Genomic DNA, 22,258 nt, shown 5'->3' with positions numbered 1-22,258 from the left:
TCGGATATTAATTTAATTAATATAAGACGGTGAAGAGATTAAAAAAATTAAAGTAATTTCTATTTATTTTTTGCAGAAAACTTTTTCCCTTTCTTCTTCTCTTTCGAAAGAAAGAACCCAGCTTGCAGTCCCCTCGCGACGCCGCGCCGGATGGTCGTAGATATAAAATTTATCGCTTACGATCTTTATGTCACTGTCATGTAGTAGAGCACTTCCGCTCGATCCTTTGATCGCACTTGTTTCTCGTTCACTCTACAGATCTTGGTATCGCGTGGGATTTCAAGGAGGACTAGGAATATCAAAGATACATCTACATACACACATACTTATATATATATATACACACATACACAGAGAATATCAAAGATACAATCACACGTAACGCAAACGATTACTCTTCGCTCGCATGGATTTCGCCTCCAGCACAAGAGTGAAACTGTTCTCATCGCGAAAGATAAACGTGCGATATTTAACGATATCGTCTCACATACAACATTCGTTTCTCGTATCATTAGCTCCGGAAGATGTTCTATTCTCCTTTCCGCTGCTTACCACGATCGATGTATTTGAAGTACGTAGATGGAACATTAATTACAAAGAGTAATCTCTCTCTCTCTCTCTCTCTCTCTCTCTCCGATCTTGTTTGTAATTTTTTTTTTCTTTATATCCCAGTTTATTTCAAACGTATCGTTTAACCCGTTCTTTCATAAGCATTTATCAGAAAATTAATTTTATCCGAGATAAACGGAGCAATTTTTTTCATATAAATACAAGATTTAACGAATATAATTAATTTTGTTTCTTTTTTTTACTTTTTATAATATTTAAAGTTATATATAAATATATCATAAAATTCTATATTTTAGAATAAATTTAGTTAATATTATAATAAAATTATAATAATATAATTAATATAAAAATTTTGTAATAATAAATATTTATAATTTTATAATAAAAATATTAGAATACAATTTTATAATATATGTATAATACTTGCTGTTATTTTTTCATAAAAATAATATATTTATGTATTAATGTCTAATTTATTTTAAATATGAAATTATGATAAAACTTATTAAAATCCATGTAAAAATTTGATTCATTATCAGAGTTTAATTATAAAACATGTCTTATTAGGCTCGTCCCGAATCATCAAATATGCGAGGAGAGAAATATTCGCTCACACTTACCGATTATCGTGATAGTTGAAGGATCGCGATCGGTTCTCGATGGCTTCGTCATCTCTCACATCTGAAGATGTATTTGATGATGCGTATCAAAGAGCGCACCTTCGCGATTACTTCCTCTTGCATGAGATTAAAGCACATGGCAATCAACGCCATTCCTGGAAAAAGAGGATAGAAAAAAAAAAGAGAGAGAGAACGATTCAACATCCATGAAGCACGTCGGGAAATTAGATTGGAGCGCGATATTTCAAGCATCGGGGATATTATTGCGCGAATTGTTGCGCAATTCGGCCGCTCTCGTGTGGAAACGGCCGGAGCCGGTATTCGATAGCACTTGAATATCTCCGCGAAAAATCGCGCCCGATGCAATCGGGCATCGATCGAAACGAGCTTAATGCCCGTGTATATACGCGACGACGGGTGCAATCGCGTTGCAGGATTTAAAAGCGGTTGATCTCTTTTGAAACGATTGTCTTTGCGCCACGCCAATCGAAAATTCCGCGATCGGATTTCTGAAAAAAAAAAAAAAACCAAGGTCCGCCTATCTTTTTTCGTCTCCCAATTAATCGACGGCTGAAATAAATACACGCGAATCAAATCGGATGACTTTGTACACTTTTAATCCGTGGACGCCGGATGATAAATCTATTTAGTTAGGTAACGAAACTCGAGATAGAGTCGAAAGGATTTTTCTTTTTCTTTGCCGACCGCAAATAATTCTGAATTCGTCGAGCGTGATTGGAAGGACTTACCGAGCATCAGATACATGGAACAGAAGATGAAAGACAGATCGAGGCCTTTCGCAGAGTAGATCTTCTCGCCCGGGACGATATCGCCGAAACCTATGGTCGACAAAGAGACGAAGCAGAAGTAGGAACCATCCAGCATGTTCCAGTCTTCCCATTCCGAAAATAGAATCGCGCCACCCCAGATATACCTGTCCAAAAAATCAAGAAAAGTGTGCGTGAGTCAGACACGGCTTTTCCAGGGAATCTCTCTCGTCGAATTTACGTGACGAGTTTAATCGCGGAATGTTGGCGCAAACTGATCATCGCACAGCGATGTCGATACGACGTAACGTTAGAGAAAATTACATGTCGGGATTTTGACTTAATAGAATTGCGATTTGAACTGAAAGGAATTTAACGATCTTAAAGTTAATATTTCTGTAACTCTTACGAGACTGAATTAACAAGAAATATATATATATATATATATATATATATATATATATATATATATATATAATAAGAAATGTCAGAAGATTTCTATTCCAATCACAAAATTAGATTTCGAGATTTAAATTCAATAAAATTTTAAGCAGCAAGATATTTAACGGAGAGCAAATTATCTTGTTCGCAATAATTAAACATTTAATTATGTCGGAGAAATTTATATATATTCTGTTCCAATTTTTAAATATCGAGATTTTTTCTTCATCTTTTATCTGAAAATATTTTAAATATAATATTTCACTATTTTATTTTAAAATGTGGATTACATTTTAAATAGAAAAAAAAAAAAATAATTCAATAAATTTTTTCTCTCTGACTTTAATTATTTTGAAGTTGATTATTTTAAAAATAAATTTCTTATAAATCTTTTCTAGAAGGTTCATCTTTCGCGTTCTTTACGGATCCGTTTCTTAATTAGTGGTTATCCCTCTCATTCGCCAGACTCACCCCACCATGATAGCAAGACATAGAGTTAACGGCACCGTCACGTGCTGCGGATCGTAGCTGTCGCTCTCATCGTCGCCTTCGTCGCCGCCCTCGTCACCGTCCCCGTCACCGTCTCTCGGCGAAGTTTCTTCCAAACTCGACGTGTCTACCTCCCCGCCGTGGGTGTTCACCATCTGCAGACGTAAATCCTGTTTGAACAGCTTTTACGCGGCATATTCCAGAACTCGAGATCCCCGAGAGTCGAGGCTCCCTCCCCTCTCCTCCCTCCCTCCCTCCCTCCCCTCCTCATAACGAGATTCTCTCCTTACTTAATTGGACGTATCGCTTAATTCTCGTCGTAATAAACGTATCTTCGCTAGTAAAGAGACTTAAAACTTTGGTCGAGACAAAATCCGTTTGAAGGTGAAGTCAGGAAAACTTTGGACATTGGAACAAAAGAAAAAGTTTATCTCAGCTCGATCGCTATTTCGAAAATTCCGCCCGATGGATTCTGGAGCAGTCCGTATAAGTCCTGCTGCATGATATTGCTCGTTGCAGTACGATCTCGATCGTCACTCACCTGCCATCGATCTCTCTTCACAGCCGGATCACCGTTCGACATCTCCAACGCGCTGGCCGTCGGCTCGTGCGGTCTCCTCCGGCACCTTCAAAAGATCCATCGACGATTAATTCAGGATCGATGATTAATTTAGATATTTACGAAATAGAGGAGGAAAGGACGATGGATCGGTTGAGGAAGAGGAGCCAGCCTTTGTCTCTTACTTGCACAGGCAGCAACGGGCGTAGGTCCATTTGAAGCTTCTGGCCAGAATGTCGCCGATATTGCTGAGGTAGAGGAGGAAGAGCGGCATTCCTATTATCGCGTACACTATAGTCACGACTTTGCCCCATTTCGTCTTGGGATAAATGTTGCCGTAACCTGCGCAGTAAACGAGAACGCGGCCAAGTGAGTTTATCGACGAGCTACGCGTCCGCTTCCGTCCCGTGTTTCTTGTTTCTTGCCGCGTCCGTACGTACGTGGGCTGATTCATTTTTGATTAATTTATGGCGAGAGTAAAATTTCGGTAAAGTAAAAGCTGACGGTAGTATCGCGCCGCCTGTGAATTATTAATCAAGAACGTGCGATTGAAATTTTCATCACGAAAGCATGTCATGTGATCGCGATAAAAAAGCGCAAAAGGAAATAGGCTTTCTTAATGATCAAGATAAAAAGATATTCTTTCTGTCTTATCTCGTCTTACAAGTGATTTATTATGCGTGTGTCCAAACGATAACTGGCTAAGTATCTCTCGATATTTTCTCTAGAAATATTGCTTCGTAATACGACAGTCTCGGTATCGAGTCCTCATACATAACTCTCCATTATCGTATAGATAGCGATATCCGCATCAATTATCTTCTTGGCAATTCAACCGGACGTTGTTTCAACAGATGCGCCTACGAGAGTTGAACGGAATCCCGAAAGTTTCCAGCTCACCCCGAAGAAGACGTAAACAATCCCCCGACGGACGAGCCCGCTCGGATATTCATGTTTCATAACGTGGCGAAACATGCTCCATAAAACCGAGCAGATGCTGGGTCTTTAAAAAAGAGAGAGGAGGAAAGGGCCGAGGAAAATTTCGCTCGTAAGTTCGCGATTCGTTGGACGTTGGAAAAAAAAAAAAAAATAGTACGCGCCGTTTCCCGCGAGAAAATGATTTTTACGAAGGGAAAATGTGTGCGATAGTTTTCCTTCATAACAACCTATACACCCTATATTTTCTCTCCTTTTTATCTCTCTTTATTCGCTCGTTCACGCGAAGGAAAACAAACACGGACTTGAATCGTGAACGATGTCCGATCTATGGGAATATTTTGCCCGCGCGAGGAATCGATTAATATTTCTTACAATTATTTAAAAATATGAAATGATTATACATTGTAGCACTATGACGAGTATCCGATTGCTTCTCGCGGCGATAATAAATTCCGGCGCGTTACATTTTATCGTAGAAACTGACGGTGCGGTTACGGCACCTCGCCGTTGAAACGAGTTTAACCTACATAGCTGACAAATGTTGGCCAAACTTGAAGCTGATAAAAAAAAAAGTCGCATTAATATCTAATTTGTCGCGTTAGCGTTTTGCGGAAACTTTTGCAAGCCAGATTTTAAACTAGAAACTGATATATCTCATTGCCAATATTAAATTAACACCGTCGCATATATTAAATATATCGAGATAACATTAATCTTGCCGCGGAAAGAGAAACATTATCAATATCGGATTCTGCCGATATTGTTATCTCAATTTATCGAGTAACAACGATTGTTCAGGTCCCTGCTTTTTCGGCAGAATTTTAGCCATCGTCGTTCTAAAAAAAAAAAAAAGGACAAGCAACAAGCTGTAGTCCTCCAGTGCCAGAAAACCGATGCGCGATATCGAGGGCGAATCGGAGCGTGTCTTGTAATCAAGCGAAAGTCGCGGCAAAAAAAAAAAGTTGTCCTTTTTTTTTTTTTTCATACACACGCGAATAAATATACGGAAGATAGAGAGGTAGAGTACAAAAGGGGAACGTGACAAGGGTATGCATTCAGCGTGATTTTTCAGGAAAACCGCATGTCGAACTTCCGCTTCGCGAACGGAATATACGGGACACGGATTTCATTTTCGTGATCTCTCCTTCTCTTTCTTTCTCTCTCTGTTGGTCTCTCGAAAATTACAACAGCATCGTCCGGTCGTCCCCTAGAATTCTTGCGGCTCTCGGGGCCAAACAAGCGGCCGTCGCACCGCGATGCTGTACAATTTACATTTTGATAAAAATTAAAAAGTTCTGAGAGAAAACACACACCGCGGACGCTGACCGCGATAAAAAGAGGCGACTTCTCGCGGGAAAGTAATCTGCATAATAAATTTACGTGACTTTGCAATTCATGTGTTCTTACTACTGGCATTTGTTGAAGCACGTGATTACATAATTTTCATTTCAAATCGCAATTTGCTCATCATTTATTTTACATTTTAGTATTGTCAACCACGTGATTACATAATTTTCATATCAAATCGCAATTTGCTCATATTTTATTTTACAAGCCCGTCATACTTCTCAGTTTCTCCCTCTTTCTCTCTCTCTTTCTAACGTTTCTCATGATTCTGACGTTACTATCTCTAAGAAAAAAAGCACTGCGAATTTTTGTGACATCTTACTTCCTGAACCACCAATTTCGCCTTTTATCAACATCGTAAAATTCAATTCAAAATTGATTAAAAGTTTACATAGCGCGCACGTGCACGCACGATTATCCCGAATAAAGTGCGAAATTTTGTTAGCCCGGGGCACGTCTCTAACGCGAGTCTCGAACAATATGGACCGAGATCTCGTTAATTTTTGGAGAATCGGCCCGACCAACGCCGATTTACGGCCCGGCGTTCCACGTCTTTTAGCCGGCAATAAAATTGGCCGTAAAGCCGCTATAATAACGGTAAAAATAACGCTAAACGGACCCTTAAACGCGGAACTCCGTAAATATCACGTTTTACTCGGAGCGTTGCTTTTCGCGCTTTCCGAGAAAGAAGAAGCTCCGTAAATCGCGCGATTCGCGATTTACGTTTGCAAGGAGCGGGCGCGAATTTCGCGACGCATCCTCGGGACGATCGTGCTCGTCGACAGTTTGACTTATGACGCGCGACGTGACACGCGAGGGGCGATCTTAAGAAGGATTCCCTCACGAGCGCATCGCTTGCTCCGAGAGAAATTTTACGAGAGAAGAGAAGGAGAGAGAGGAATGGATGAAACGCTCGCCTGACTATAATAGGATGTTTAATTAAATGATCGTAATATTTTATTTATTATTTATTTATTATATTTAATCCTTGCCTTGCGGCTTCGGATGCCTGCCAGTATTCATTACAATCTTCATTACATTCATTCAACAAAAAAATATTTGAATATTTGAACATTTATAATATTTATAACTCTGTGGAATCTAAAGCATAATACAAACAAAACATGAAACAAACTACAAACTATAAATTTTAAGCTGTACATTATATAAATTATAACTTACAAATTGTAAATTGTATATTGTTCATTCTTTTTCACATCTCTCTGCAAACAAATTTCAGCAAAAACAAAATTTATTATATTATTTTATTTTTACGGACAACTTTTCTAAACGTCAAATCTGGAAAGACTGCAATATCTCGTGGGCATCCTCGTTGCCGTTTTTACGAGCCATTACGGCGTTGATTGTTCGTCAAATGCGTGTAACTCGCATTTATAAAGAGACATTTATAGAGAGACAGATGTATAAAATGAAACGGATAACAAGCGGGAATTGGAGTCGCGTAACAATTTATTCGAAAATATCAAATTCGCCAGGTTGCATTTGCGCGAAGGAAAGAGAGATTCTCCCGCGAATATTTTCATCGATGATCGCGAAACACAGTCCATCTAAAGCGACGAAAAGTGTCGAAAGAGAGAGAAAGATTTTTTGTGCGCGTTGAATAAACAACCGCTTGCAGCAATACTCTTCTAATGGACGAATGAGCAAAACAACTCTGTTAATCTAATCGAGATATATATATATATATGTGTATATATCGCGCAGCTAGCCAATGTGCGACCTCTTTTTTACGTATTTTTTTGACACTATATTGACGAGAAAAAAGCGACAACATCGTGTGGATGTTATGCTATGATTGCAAACGTATCTTGCATTGTATGACGATAAACGCTACAAACACAGTTTATATTGACTTGACAACTTGTTGAACGATAGATATTCGGACAAAATCAAAATTGTCTACTTTCTTACGCAATTCCGTAAAAAAAAATAGATTATTATTTTTCCTTTTTATTACTCTTATTTTTTATTTTTATTAAAACATATAAAAGAAATAATTTGACAGTATATTATTATGTAATGAATGACAGAGAAAGAGAGAAAGACACGTTAGCTCTGTTTTAAGAATATTAAAATATTTTTACAGTATTAAAATGTTCTCTAGTATTAAAATGTTTTACAAATTGTAACATTTTTATGTTATCTGCCATTAGAAAGGTTAAATTACCGACAAACCTCTCTTTCAAGCGGCCCCAAATGAACATGTTACTTTTATAGCAGAGCAAGCTCTATTTTACTTCGCGCTGGTGCACGAAGCTTTGAAGTTAAAGAAGCGAAAGAAATTCAAGAAAGGGAGAGAGATTTCTTGAAACAGCACGCTTATTAAATATGCATGCTTACTCTCCTTAAATGTTCTACCTTCCTAATTCCGCCGAATTCCTTCACTTCGTAAATGCGAGGGAAATGGAAAATGGAATGTTACCGCTATTATGTGAAACCTGCAAGCAACGTGCTTACACGCATTTCGCCTCTTCGTCACGCGCATAACAGTGCGTCGAATATTAATGTCAAAATTCGTTCTAAGCGAAAGAATACGATGCGCGAGCGCTAATTTGTGTACGATTTAAATATCCCGAGAGAGAGAGAGAGATGTGCGTTCCGCTGCACGTGAATATATTTTTGTTGTTTTTGTTTCGAGCCGCAGAAACACGAACAAAGTTGTTCCGTTCGTGCAACTTCTCACGACCTCAGCCTGCGTCACACAATGTAATACGCACGCATTACATAAGCGGAGTATAATGGGTCGTGCATGCGAAAATTAACGTCACCCAACAAATGAATGCTGGAGCATAAACATTATACAGGGTATCCGACGAGAAAGCCTTTAATGGAAGAGAATTTTCCAAAACTTTATTTCCAGAGCTACATTTTCTTCATTCAAATTTTTAAACATTCTGAAAGAATATCCCGAAATCATCAGGGAGAAATAAGAGAGCGCGAACAAGAATTTTGTTGCTTAATTATAAAATTCTAAAAGCGGACCTTTATCATTTCATAATTTCAATTCAAAATTTCATTACTGCGATATTGATATTTCTTGTTCAGAAATATCTGTCATCGATTGAGAGCAGGATTTTAGGACATCTCGTATGAAAGCGGCGAGAAATTACCGTGAAATATTAAAGAAGCTTATATTAATCCTCTCTTCATCGCAAAATTGAAAGTGGTAGCGTAAAAATAATACATGAGATTATATATTAAAATATTAAATTTCAAATTTTTCGAGAGCGGTGATCCTTTCTACGAGCAATCTTTACAGACCGGATTTATGTCAATGTATTCATTGGACTCTCGATCGTGAAACGCGATAACAATTAATTCGCATCATTTTTCATGTAAATCGTGTTGAAGCTTTCCGCGCTATCGATCGTCGAATTTCGACTCGCGCGTAACAGGAAATATTTTTTTCTGTAATAGCTTTGAAGATCCAGCGTTTACACACGCGAATTGTACGCACAATTGTTTGACGCAGCACTCGAGTCACAAAGGCGATCACGAGTATGCATATTTCTTTATTAGAAATTCCGGTGCCGGTTTTTATCGCAATTTTTCGCGATGTCTCTCTTTTTTAAAGGGTTTTATCTCGGAGAATAAAATTCTATCTCAACATGAGGAATCTACTCTTACGTGGAAACCTCCGTGTTCTGTTCGTGCATTTCGGAAGAGAAATTTTGCTGCAATTCAAAAATAAGAATGCAATAAATACGGCTGCTGTCAGTGCACAGCGAAGCAGAAATGGAAAAAATATTTCTTTTTTTTTAATTGTCGCAATTAATGTAATTATATTACAATGATATCAAATAATATTAAAAATATTAAATTGATTTCGCAATTATTTGAAGGCTTAAAAGTTCAAAATATTGACTCGTAAAATCAGCAACAATCTGGATCAATACTTGTACTACAAAATACGATATTTATCGCATGGTTTTAAATATTACTATTAAATTCGCAAACATATTTTTCATCAAAGGCTGTAACAATATATCTATTTAAAAAATTTAAGAATAAAACAATTTAAGACTTAAAAATTATATTGTATAAATAGTGCGTATTCTAGAATAATAATGACAATAGAATCAAAATATAATTGTTTTTTTTTCCACTTTTGTACAGGCGTGTTCTCCAATTTCTGCAATATTAGGCCTCTTGTCGATTTCGACATAATCGAAAATTGTATTCGTGTTTAAAGATGTAGGATTCTCGCAAATCATTCGACAAATAATAATTAAAACAATATGATACCTTTTTTATAGCAGGTTCGAAGTTCACTAAATGTCTAACATATGTTTAGTAGAATCTATTGAGCAAGATCTTTAATATAAAAGAATGAATATTTTTACAAACGAAAAAGAAATATATACTTCCTATTCTTATCATCTTCAAAAGACAGCGTTTTCGTAAATCACTCTCGATCTCGAGAATTGGAGATATATACGAATAGTATTATTAGTTTAGAAGGATCGGCGTTTTAACGAAGAGTTTATTGTGTGAAAGAATCGCAGAAACATCTTCTATCATCATCAATTTCCGCCAAGATTTCGCAAGGGGGATGGGGAAGGGGAAACGGCGGCGCGAGTAAAATATGACCGAAATTCGCGACACGTATATAAAAGTAATCGAGTGCAACGGCTGACGCATCAGAAACGCTGCGGCGAAGAGAGAGAGAGAGAGAGAGAGAGAGAGAGAGAGGAGGACTCTCGACAGAACGACACGGCACGAATAGAACAAGAGTGCCGACGAGTTTATCGACGAGCCGCGTTACGTGTCGCCGTTGACATTTGACTTGCCCGGCCGTTTTGCACGTACAAAACCTTCCTCACCTCCGTCGTAATATGCATTAAACGCACGCGCGCATGCGTTCCGCTTCGGCCGAGTGTCCGTTAAGCGAAAATGAAAAAAAAAAGAAAAGAGAAAACGAATATTCTAGTTGTTCGCGTAGTTTGCATCAAACGCGCCGAGTCCGAGAGTTTACAGCCGTTTTGTCGAGCGATAATAAAGCGAACTTTACTTGTCCGCGTTATGTAAAGCGACGACCGCGGGACGCGGCCGCCCGGTTATTATTGCCAAACCTAAATCCATCACTAAATGAGTAACGATACCTGTGTCCGCGGACTCAATTAACCAGGATTGTATATATATATATATATATATATATATATATATATATATATATATATATATATGTAGAAGCGTCGCCAGCCTCGACAAAGTTTCTCCATCGCCGGCAAATGTATTCGAGAGAATCGCCATTCCACGTTTATTCGTCGCGATCGATTTCCTCGCGCCGATTATGCAACATTTCTCGAAACAACGAGAAATAACGAGATTAGTAAGTTTTTTTTTTCAACGGGATTAGCACGGACGGTACATGAAAATTTTACATTGTACGAGATCCAAATGTTAATCGTACTCGTATTCTCTTCAACATTTTTTATTTCGTGATTTAACTATAATTGTATCGATAATCAATCTTAATTTAATCAATTCATTTAATCGACATTTTTTTTAGCATTAATGATAAAAAATAAAAGTAATTTTTTTTTCTAGTATTCGATGCTAAAACTAAAATCGGTCGAAATTACAGTGTAATGAATGGCCATTATAGGATATTGAAGTCGTTCGAATATCGAGAATTTTATTGAGTCTTAATGCAAAACCACGAGAGATGAATGGGGATAATATTTTCGAGCCATTTCGCGCATTTGCGCGTAAAAGCTTCCGCGTTGAATGCACGCTCGGTGATATGTATTTAGTTTTAGCGGTGCACATGATAATACTCGAAGCGCGCCGATAGCTGCGCCGCGAGATACGGCCGGGGGGGATGGGCGCCGCCAGCGATGTTTATCATTTTCGTTAACTGACAATTTTGGCAGCCGGGATCGCCCGATTTTATCCTCTTTCGCTTTCATGTTGATTTACTGCAACGCGCCACACGACATAAATTAACATGATACATGCACTCGTCATCTCCTTCCATTTCCATTCGCGATGAAATTCGAAGGGTATTTAAACAGCACGCAAAACATGCCGAATCATGGCGTCTCGTTTAATTTCAAGCCGAGCTAAGCCGAGACATCGTTAATTAATGTTAATAAATTAATGTAGAAACCAGCCGTGGAAATACGTAAGCATTCGTAACGTCTTTTTCACAATCTCAATTATTTTTGCTACAAATTTATTTCTTTTTTTATTTGTATATGCACGCGTTTAATTTAAATTATTTTTTTTAATGATATTAATATTTAAAAAGAAAACATTGGATTTTACTTGATAATATATGTCAATGCGCTGATTCATTTACAAACAATTTCAAAAGATTTAAAATTTAAATCGGAAATAAAACTTACAATTTAATTTAATAATAATTTAATTTAATTAAACATTTTTTTGTCATGCGTATTTAATTTAAATAAAGTTTCTTAAAAATAATATTAATATTATAAAAACGTTAAATTACTTGATGAATACACGCTTATTCGCACACATTCACGGACAATTTCAAAAGATTCAGAATTTAAATTAGGCATAAAACTTAAAATTTACTTTTATTTGACAATTTAACAATAATTTAATTTAATATTTAGAATAAATTATTAATAATAATGTCAAAAGCAAAGTTTATAATTAAAAAATCTAAGATTTGGAATAAAAGGAAATTCAAAATACTTAAAATAATCATTAATTATTATTAAAATAATAAACACTAATAATAATAGTCAATAATAATTTAAAATTATTTGTTTGCGAAAAAATCAGAATTAGGAATGAAGAAGAAATTCGGAAACTCGCTTTTCAAATTTCGCCTTTTGTTCCAAAATTAGTTTTCCAGGGAATGCGGGTGATCGATTGAGGGATGATTAATTGATGGGCCGGAATGTCAAAGCGTTTCGTTGGTATCGGCATGGATAGCATTATCGGCATTAACGACACGCTTGTCTTGCCGCGCACGTAACAGGTATCACGTGTGCGACGTATCAGGGACATTAGGCCGGTCGTGTCGGGCTTCAGGCCAGGGAATTATTGGCGATTAACCAAAAATACGGAAACCGATATCCTCCCGTACGTACGCGCGCGTTTATTTCTTCGTCTTGGGCAATCGAAGTCCCGGCGAGGACGACGACGACGATGATGACATATCCCTCGTCGTCATCGCGATCAATTATCACAAGAATTAATAGCGGGTGGATTCGTCGCGGCGCCAATTTATCGGGCTTGTCGAGAAGTTTAACAGTGAAATGATTCCTTCCGAACATTAATTATGTCCGATGTGACAATCGCGCTATCACACTTGATTTATATCGCGTTACGTTACCAGCTAATTCATCACTTTTCTGATATCGCAGTTACTTTATAATGCAATTGAAATTCTCGATAATCCGCGGATAAAAGTGTTAATTGATGTATTCAAGCAGATTAATTCTTTATGGCAGATTATTTTTTTTTTCTTTCTCGAAGCACGAAGAAAATGATTGAGAGACGCAGGGTCTCTCAATTTAGATTCAGTTACAGCTTTTAATGCAATAAATTAAATTAACGAACCAGAAAAAGCTTTGGTCTCGATGCTTTTATTCAAAATTTTATTTCCAATTTTATTGAATGTGTATGCTTGTCGGATAAAATATATTGCAGGAGGAATTGGTAGGAAATTAAGAATAAAAGATTCGATTTCTTTTCTTCTTTTTAACTGGACTAATTACACCATTGCTCCTCGTAAGTTACTCGCAGTTTCCAAGAATTTCCCCGACACTCTTTAAACAAATTAGTCGACGGGCCACTTTAATTGGCTGCTTCCGAGCCTTGATAGTATTAAGATTAAAAGGGGTAATTGAAGCCGAGCATATAAAAAAAATGACTGTTATAAGAGCCATGCAGCGACGATCTCGTAATATTTTAAACATTTTTAAGCTTTTTAATATTAAAATTTTCTTTAGTATTAAAATATCTTTCCTGAATTGCAGGGATTTAAAAGGATTTCAACTTATTCGCGCAATTTTAATATTTACGCTTAAGAAATATACTGTGGCTATTTTTTTCTTGAAACAATTGCCTTTTACATATATATGTATAGACTGAATCTTTTGAGCGACACAAAATATTATTTTTATAATTCTTGTAGCAAATTAAAACTACAAAAATAATCAGTCTGAAACTTGAAAGAGAAAGAGAGGAAGATTACCTAGGCACGTTGTATATTTAATTGAAACGAATAAAAACACTGAATAATTTTTAGATAAATAAATATTATTAAATCATCTTTTAAAGAATTCATAAAATCGAGAATGAACTAATTTTGTGTGTATATAATCCCTGCGGTAGCCAACTCCCCGGGCGATCGTCGGCCGAAATTTCGCGCACCGTCATCAGCCGACTTTGGTTGTTCGAGCTCAGCTCGTCGAATCGATCCTGGGGGTCGCTTTAGGATGCCGACCCTTTTAGGGTTGATACCGGGACCGTAATCGCACTTGGAATAAAGCGGGCCCCGGTCGAGGAGCTTCCGGAATTAATTAAAAGATCTCTCCGTCCCCTCCTCCTCCCTTTTCTCGTCCCCTGCCGAAAAGTTCGCACACTCGTTAATCCTTGTTCCGTTCTCTCTCTCTCTCTCTCTCTCCTTTTCTCGGGTTTTGACCGAGAAGAAAAGAGGAGCGTCCGCGTAAAAGGAAGTGAGCGTCTCTGCGTTAAAAAGTGAGAGGTAGACTTCTAAAATCCTTTGCGGAGAAAAATGTGCGCTTTTGTGCTCAAGCCCTACGTCGGGGAAACTCTCAAAGAGATGAAAAGGAATTACCTACAAAGTCGTACAATTTTCAACGCGCGATAAGAGAAGGCTATCATTGCAATGACTTATACAGATATATATAGATACAATTTATTTAATAAAAATATTGTTTCTTTTTTTCAAGTTAAAAAAAATATCTCCGATAACTTTCCAGATAATCTCCTCATCTTTAATTTCTCGGATATTGTATATTTAATTTTCCGCTCATATATAAAATTTCACATTATATATTACTCTTAATTTCACTCTATCCCTTCGGACAGAACGTAACGCCTTCTCTTGTCTTACATTCCGCTACAACGATAAGAAAGGATTTTCGGTGTCGACAATGTCGCACAGGACGCCGGCATCCCATTATGAGAAAAAGAGCGTGTGGGTTTCCTGCCGTATTTTCCCCGAGACGAAGAAAATTTCTTATCCACTTTGGTTGAAAGGCGCGACGTCATGATCGCGATCGCATTTAAATCCTCGCCAATGTAATTTCACACTTCACATTATATATAATTCACCACCCGAAATCGAGTGGTTTTCGCGGCAAAAGCGTCGATCGACTTTAATTTAATATTAAAATGTCAAAAGAGTACAATTTAATATAATTATATATATAATTTCAAACAATTTTTTATTACATATAGTCGAATATATATCACGAACATATGTCGTACTCTATCGTTAATTCTATCGTTAACAATTATTTAAGTCGAGGATAGCTGTTGCGCTAGGAGAATAAATACGCATAATGGAATACTTTCTTGTTCTATTGCTGCGAAATTTGGATATAAATCAAAATATGGAGATTACATGAATAAGCGAAAGCTGAGGCAAGAAATTCGCGTTGTACGCTCGAGAAAATTTCCGTGTATTCGTGAAGCTCCTTCAGCTTTAGCTGAAGATAGCTCCTTGAAAATATCTCGTGGTTAAGTCGATTACAGGGACACCAGGCTACGACCTTCGTTTAGGGTTCTCCCGAGGCCGGGATATGTATAAATCGATCGATATTACCAATTCAACGGCATTGACCCGATTTTTGAGGGAATATTTAAAAAACTCTCGAAGCGCGAGGCTGCCTTCGGATGGCCCATGTCGCAATTCGCGCCTTCTCCTCCCTGTCGAGAATTATTTAATCAGATTTCGGCGAGTTTTCGTCAATCACGAATCGAATATTCCTTCGCGACAGGAAACTTCTGTTACGTGCGAATATATTGGGAAACGCGGCGTAATATATTTCCCGGGCATTTCTTTATGTTAATCCACCTCCACCCCCCCATCGCGTTCGCGGGGCAAAAGTTTAAGGAGTTGGCGCAAGTAAATGCGGTTAACGCAAATATGTGCGGGAGCATATTTGCTTTGCGCACATTTCAAGCTGTCGCGATACCGCGAGAAAATATATCAAATCATTCTTCTGTAATACACCCTTTTTTAATCGTAATATCTCATTTGTTCAACACAATTGCCAATTATATTAATTTATAATAATTATGATTAAAATTAATTTTATTATATAATTAAATATATAATAATTTTATACATATTAAAAAAATATATATAATAATTTTATATATATTAAAAAAAATATATAATAAATTACTAACTTTTATTATATAATATATACATTTATCATATAATTTATAATAATAATTATTAATTGCGTATATAAAATATCGTGGAAAAAATATCGGATGATCTGATATAAAAGTAGCAAATATTTGCTATCGTCAAATATTTTAGCCATTAGCACGTCCGAAAGATTAACTGCTAACTCAATCTGCGAGGACGGCGCTGAAGAAATTAATTGCCGAGCGGAACGTCGATCTTGATGGTGACCAACATCGGACGTTCTCACGACGAACGAACGAACGAACGAGCTTTCTCGATCCCGAGAGATCGAGCCATCAACGCGAGCGTGACACGCGCGTTAATTAATTTCCGGCCTAATAAAGTCCTCGACCATCATCCAGCCGCGCAGATTCGTCGCGGACGCGCAATTTTCGGCAGCAATATGCGATTCCGTAAAGGATATCGGATACGAGAGGAAAATGCGAGATCGAGCACGGCGCAATTCAATCTCGCGATTTTCATCAGAAACGCGCCGTCCACCGTCGCTTATCAATCCCGGTTATCTGTGCCACAGAATGCCACGGAATGGCGAAATGTCATGTGAGATGACTGATAATGGAAAATCATGATTTAGCAATTTGGATATCTTAAAGGATTAAAGATATTTAAGTAAATTGATAAATAAGATACTTCTTAATATCATGTAACTTTTTATCTCAACAAATAGATAAATAATGCTTGTTAGTTAAAAAATAGAATTTTTTTTTAATAATGACAGTTCCACTTTTATTTTCTCTCTCTATCACTCTCTCATATACACACGAACACATGTGCAAAAAGGGAGCAACTAATTAATTTATTTATTAAATACTGCATACTGTCGCCAATTGAATTGCGCGACAGTTTTAATATTAATTGACTAACGTGCAGTTCATCGATTTATGATTGCAATTTCGCGGAGAATGCGCCTCGTTGGAGTATCAAATATTCTGTATCGTTAATTAATTCTATGTTAATCGAAAATGACCGACTTCGCGCTGCACCGACCATCGAGAATACAACTCGGATAACGTCGGAGATTGAAAATAATTCTCAATGAAAATATAAAATTATTGATTCGAGCATTCGATCGCGCAATTTCCCTAAAATAATACGAGACTATCATCGATATACTAATTGCCAGTACAATAATTATCAGAGTGCAATAAATTCTCGAACAATATTATCATTGTGTGTGGCAAATCCCATTAAAATTACATAAATTATCAGTGCTTTAATTATATATTCGATAGTATTATAATTATTTATTATTCTACTTGCTAAATTATGTTGCAACAACAAAGTATTTGAATTAATTTTATCTAATCAGAATGACATTTTGATTTTTGGTACTTTTATAGGCTGTTATTAAACTTCTGGATATTTTTTTTATAGCATGTTCTTTCTGGCCAATTTGGATTTTTTTCTTAGCAAAAATGTCGAAGGATATCATCATTTTTATTACAAGTTTTTAATTTTTCCATCATGTATCTTTGTAATTAATTCTTGAAAAAAGATTCTATCAAAGTAAACTCCATCTGAAATTAACTTAAAGAATGTAATTTTGTTAATCTTTTAATTTCACAAAGTTTGCGCAAAAGTCCTTCTTTTTGAATCGCTAACTCAGAAACTATTGATGCCTTCACATTTTTATTGAGAAAAGATCATCTCCGAACTGATTGGAGAATCTATTATTAAAAAGGCATTTGATGGTTTTGATTCATCCTGTATATTAAATAATGATATTATTATCATTACGTACATTGTTCAACATCATTGCTGGAAAATGCTGACCGATGAATTTATGTAAAAAAAAAAAAAAAAATTAAAATCTCGACATCAGATTCAATATATATTGAAATATATATTTCGCGAATACTTTCACGAATTTATACGATACGTTTCATACAAATTATGCAATTCCTTTCGCGTAATTTCGCCACGATAATCATGATTTATACTCTTTGCGCACACTCACCCCTAGCACATGCGGAACACCGAAAACAAAGCCGCCATCACGTTAAAGTCATTAATATCACTTTACCCTTTCATAGTCGCGCGCAGCTCCGGAATATGATAAATCCCGCTCGAGTCTCAGGATACCATTCGTGGCCTGGATAACTCGACGTTTCACGTCGATTCTTCCGCCCGGTAATTCGATCTTTTTCGGCGCATCTCGAGGGAAAACGAAAGGAAGAACGGGGCGAAATGTGCTTATGAAAATCGATAGTCGGCGACGACGAGCTTCCGCTTTTAGTTGGCTCATTTTGACCGGCGGTTAAATCTTAATTGTCTTCATCGATTCGCGAGAAATATAGCGCTTTCTGCTCGAGATTAAGATCAGTGGAACTTTAGCGAGTCACTTTTGCACCTTGTGGAAAATTGAATGCGCTTATATTAAATTCCTTGAACAAGGGAAACGCGAGTGACGTGTGTATATTTTTCAATATTTTGGAATTTCAAAAAATTTTTCGAATTCTTTCTATCAAGACCTCTTCGCACGAATTCTGAAAACGCCAGAGAAGCATTTTAATAATATTTGGCCATATAAAAAAAAAAAAGAGTAAAGTCGAGTAGCGTTTGTAGCTGATAAAAATAGAAAAATATACGACATGATTCTTAATTAATTCGATAAAATTTGGAAAAATGTACCAACTCCATGTCATTGGCGGTATATCGATCGGTTTATCATCATGTCAATTTGCTTATTAAAAGAGCTTTACATATAATTATGTCCGAAAAGATTTTAAATCTTGTTATGACGGGACAATTGTTAATATTTTGTATATTTAAAAAGAATTTCGGTATGAACTTTTTTTAAATATCAAATCTTTAAAATAGGAAAAAGAATTGATAAACAAATATAAATGATTGTCAAATAGGAATTTAATAATTACGTCTATCATTATTGCTTTCTCGCTTTTTTCTTCTTTTATCAATTTCTTTTCTCAACTGATATTTTTTTGGGCAGCGCAAAATATATGTACTATATATATATTTTTCAGCTCTCTGTACCCCCGTGCATTTTTTACAATTTAAATTCGCTCCCTATTTTCGGGCATGGCTGCTTATTTGGGGACACGTATTGCTCGCTCGAGATCGCAGCCGAATTTTTCTTACCACATTGTGGTACGAATGTTCATTTACATACCCTGGATATTATTCCCTTATATATTTTGTCGCAAGATTATTCATCTTGCGACAAAATTACGAAATATTTTTCCTCCGTTCAATAACAAGGAAGAATTGTGAAATTTATGCACACGTATTATGCACACATGCACATATCTTCAGACAATTTTAGTTTACTCGCAAAATAAATCGTCTAAATGTTTTAATCACGGTTGATTAAAAATATTAAGAGAGTCGCCTGTCAACTTTTTATATTGTTCAAATTAAAAATCTGAAACGCTTCCTATTTATACCTCCTAACCGGCACAGGAGCCTTTATCTTAACTTAAAGAGATTTATCAGTGGCGACGAGAAAAGTGGGCATTAGTCGGGGCATTAAGAGCGCAAATAAGCGCGCTCTGTTTAGTACGGCCAAGTATCCGGGAGCGAGTAAATTGTCTACATTTTTCAAAAGCTTTCTCGCTCTGACGCGTTTTATTATCAAAGACAAAAGCGGATATCCGCGAGGCTACATAATTTCGTTTCAGTTTCGCTGGATAAAAAGAGAGTTGAATTAAAGAAATCGAATATATCGCCCATTTTATTATCGAATAAATTATTTAACGATGAATTTGAGAAAAATATATTACGCTGACAATGAGAGAGAGAGATAAGAGAACACTCACCGATCGTCGTTATCACAGTGAGGGAGTACAGAAAGGCGCCAGAGAAACTCCACTTATTCTCCATACCATCGTACCCATTTTTTACGGCCAACACCACCTTCTTCTGATAATTCTCGAGAATGTCTCTCACCTTTGCTTTCCATAGCTTCTCCGAGAACACATTTTCCTACGTACAATATCAGCGACGTCAGAATATTAATGAAGGAGAGAAATTGCTATTGGCAATGTTAATAAACACACACACACACGTAGAAAACCTATAATAATTTCAAACTTCATATCTCGGAATCTAATATTTCAACGTAGATTATCGTTTCTGTTATTGTATACATTGAGTCCGGAACTGACGCTCGTAACTTTAACTGACGTTTCAACCAAACAAAGACGTGTGAAAATTCATACGAAAGAAACCGGGGTGGTCGTAAAAAGAGCGCGGTCTAGATATATCCTCAGGAGCAGTCTATTTTCTGTTATCTAAATAAAAATATTTCAATAATCATGATGTAATCATCTAAATGAAATAATCGCTTCATCTTATCTTTATAAGTATACATAATCCTTTTACAAAAGTTCTTTGCTTCTAAAAATTCTTATTTTTATAAAGTAGAGATTTATAAAAAAAAAAAAATATGAGAGAATATTGTTTCTATATTTTAAATTTTCTTCTTAAAAAAAAGTTATTTTCTTAAAATTATTTAGATGAAACTTTGTAATGGCATTTTTTTCTAAATCAAATTTAAAACAAGACAATTTTCACCTTAAGTACACTTATGTATATATATATATTTTATCTTATCTTTAGCTAAATGATTTCGCGATTATCTAAGCGGAACATTATTCACCTCAAAGATACTTTGAATATTCACGATTCCCTCACCGTGCGCATTTTTGTGTCGCGGAAAAAGAGGAGGACGAAAGTACGATAATTCGGATAAATCATTCACCTTGGAAGTTAACTCCCAGAGAGTGGCGGCCGTCAGGTTTCTGCATCTGCTGAATTCATCGGCAACGTCCGGGTTAGTCTTACCCTCGATGTGGGCGAACAAGAAGGCGCCTGCGATGGTGTAGCCCACCACTAGGCAGACGATGCCGACGTTGCTGAAGAGAAAAGCTATGAGGGCCCTGGTCCAGTCGGCGATCCGCTCACCCCATGGCTTCCGCCTGCGTTTCCGTCGTCTGCGATAACTTGAGCGCTGGCAGCTCCGATTACTGGCCGACGAGCGGGACGGTTTGTCCGTCTCCATCCAGACGACGACGTCACGTTGACTGGGTCACCGATTTACGGCCATCGCGCTTCCGGTTCGCCGAGTTCTCGCCCGTCGTATCGCGAGGATTCCTTTGGCAAAAGGAAGCTTAGGGCCCTTGAGCCTTGCCTGACGATTTATCGACAATCGCGGAATGCCTCTCGCAAAATCTCACAGGAATCCGCATTGTCGCTTGCAAACCAAAGTCGAGAAGCTTTGTTTTGCAGGATTAGTCCGCTCATTAATCCACAGCCTGAATAAATCGTGAATATTCTTCGGGATAATTTGTGTAAAAAAACAGATTATAATTTGCGAATTATCTAATCGTTTCTAACAAAACGTCACGTGTTTTCATGATTTTAAAATGTCTTATTAAATTATCTATGGCGAGTCAGACAGGTCTCTCGTAAAAAATGCATTTCCGGCTATACGCTTGAATGAAAATACGACTTTGTTTAAATCATATTTTTCAAGTAGATAGCCTAGGAAAAAAGACACACTTTGCTCAATAACGAGATCGATTAACCGATGGCGTTATTACCGAGCCAACTCATATATAACGGATCTTTCCTATAAGAAGATCGCGAGCTCTTATTGCTCCAACCTGGCCTAATGGAGAATTACGCCGGGTGAATTTAATGGAAAACGTCACGTCTCTTCCGGGGGTCTCCTTCGCGGCGGTTGTCTCTTCCCAGGAATATCTCGTATCGATTTCGTCCGTGGGGAATCGAAAATACGACATCGAGCCACTTGGCCGTTTAACAAATTTTATTGTGAAACTGTTTACGATCGCACGAAAAATGATCAACGATCTCCCCGAAGCCGTTGGAGACGCGAGTCTCTTTAATTAAATTCCCTTAGCTTTCCCCTCCAAACTCTTCTCGCGCACCAAAAGCAAGACTCATTCGAGGGTGTCTCTTAATAAATTAAACGCGAGGTATCGATCTTCTCGCGACTTAAACGATAAACCTAGGACGGATTAGAATCTTTTATACGTCCAAATCGCCCGATCGATGGTGACGTTAATAACGAGGCGCTCGATGCCGGTTGGTTTATCGAAATTAATATCAAGGTCCATCTGTCGAAGGATTA

The 22,258-nt window shown here is 37.0% G+C and overlaps 1 protein-coding gene across 1 annotated transcript; it reads right to left on the bottom strand.

The window, feature by feature from the left end:
• Positions 1 to 1,351: 1,351 nt before the first annotated feature.
• On the bottom strand, positions 1,352 to 22,013 carry LOC126852359 (TWiK family of potassium channels protein 18-like). The gene is made up of 6 exons (XM_050597100.1): positions 20,867 to 22,013; positions 19,923 to 20,088; positions 3,632 to 3,788; positions 3,429 to 3,513; positions 2,870 to 3,042; positions 1,352 to 2,124 (listed from the first exon to the last, which is right to left on the bottom strand). Exons 1-6 carry the CDS (start codon positions 21,164 to 21,166, stop codon positions 1,833 to 1,835), a joined length of 1,173 nt encoding a protein of 390 aa, XP_050453057.1. The 5' UTR covers positions 21,167 to 22,013; the 3' UTR covers positions 1,352 to 1,832.
• Positions 22,014 to 22,258: the final 245 nt, after the last annotated feature.

This window comes from Cataglyphis hispanica, chromosome 10 (genome assembly GCF_021464435.1).
Source record: "Cataglyphis hispanica isolate Lineage 1 chromosome 10, ULB_Chis1_1.0, whole genome shotgun sequence".
Taxonomy (NCBI): Eukaryota; Metazoa; Arthropoda; class Insecta; order Hymenoptera; family Formicidae; genus Cataglyphis; species Cataglyphis hispanica.
Note: the sequence above shows the minus strand (reverse complement) of the source record. Positions and strands in the feature narration are given on the sequence as shown.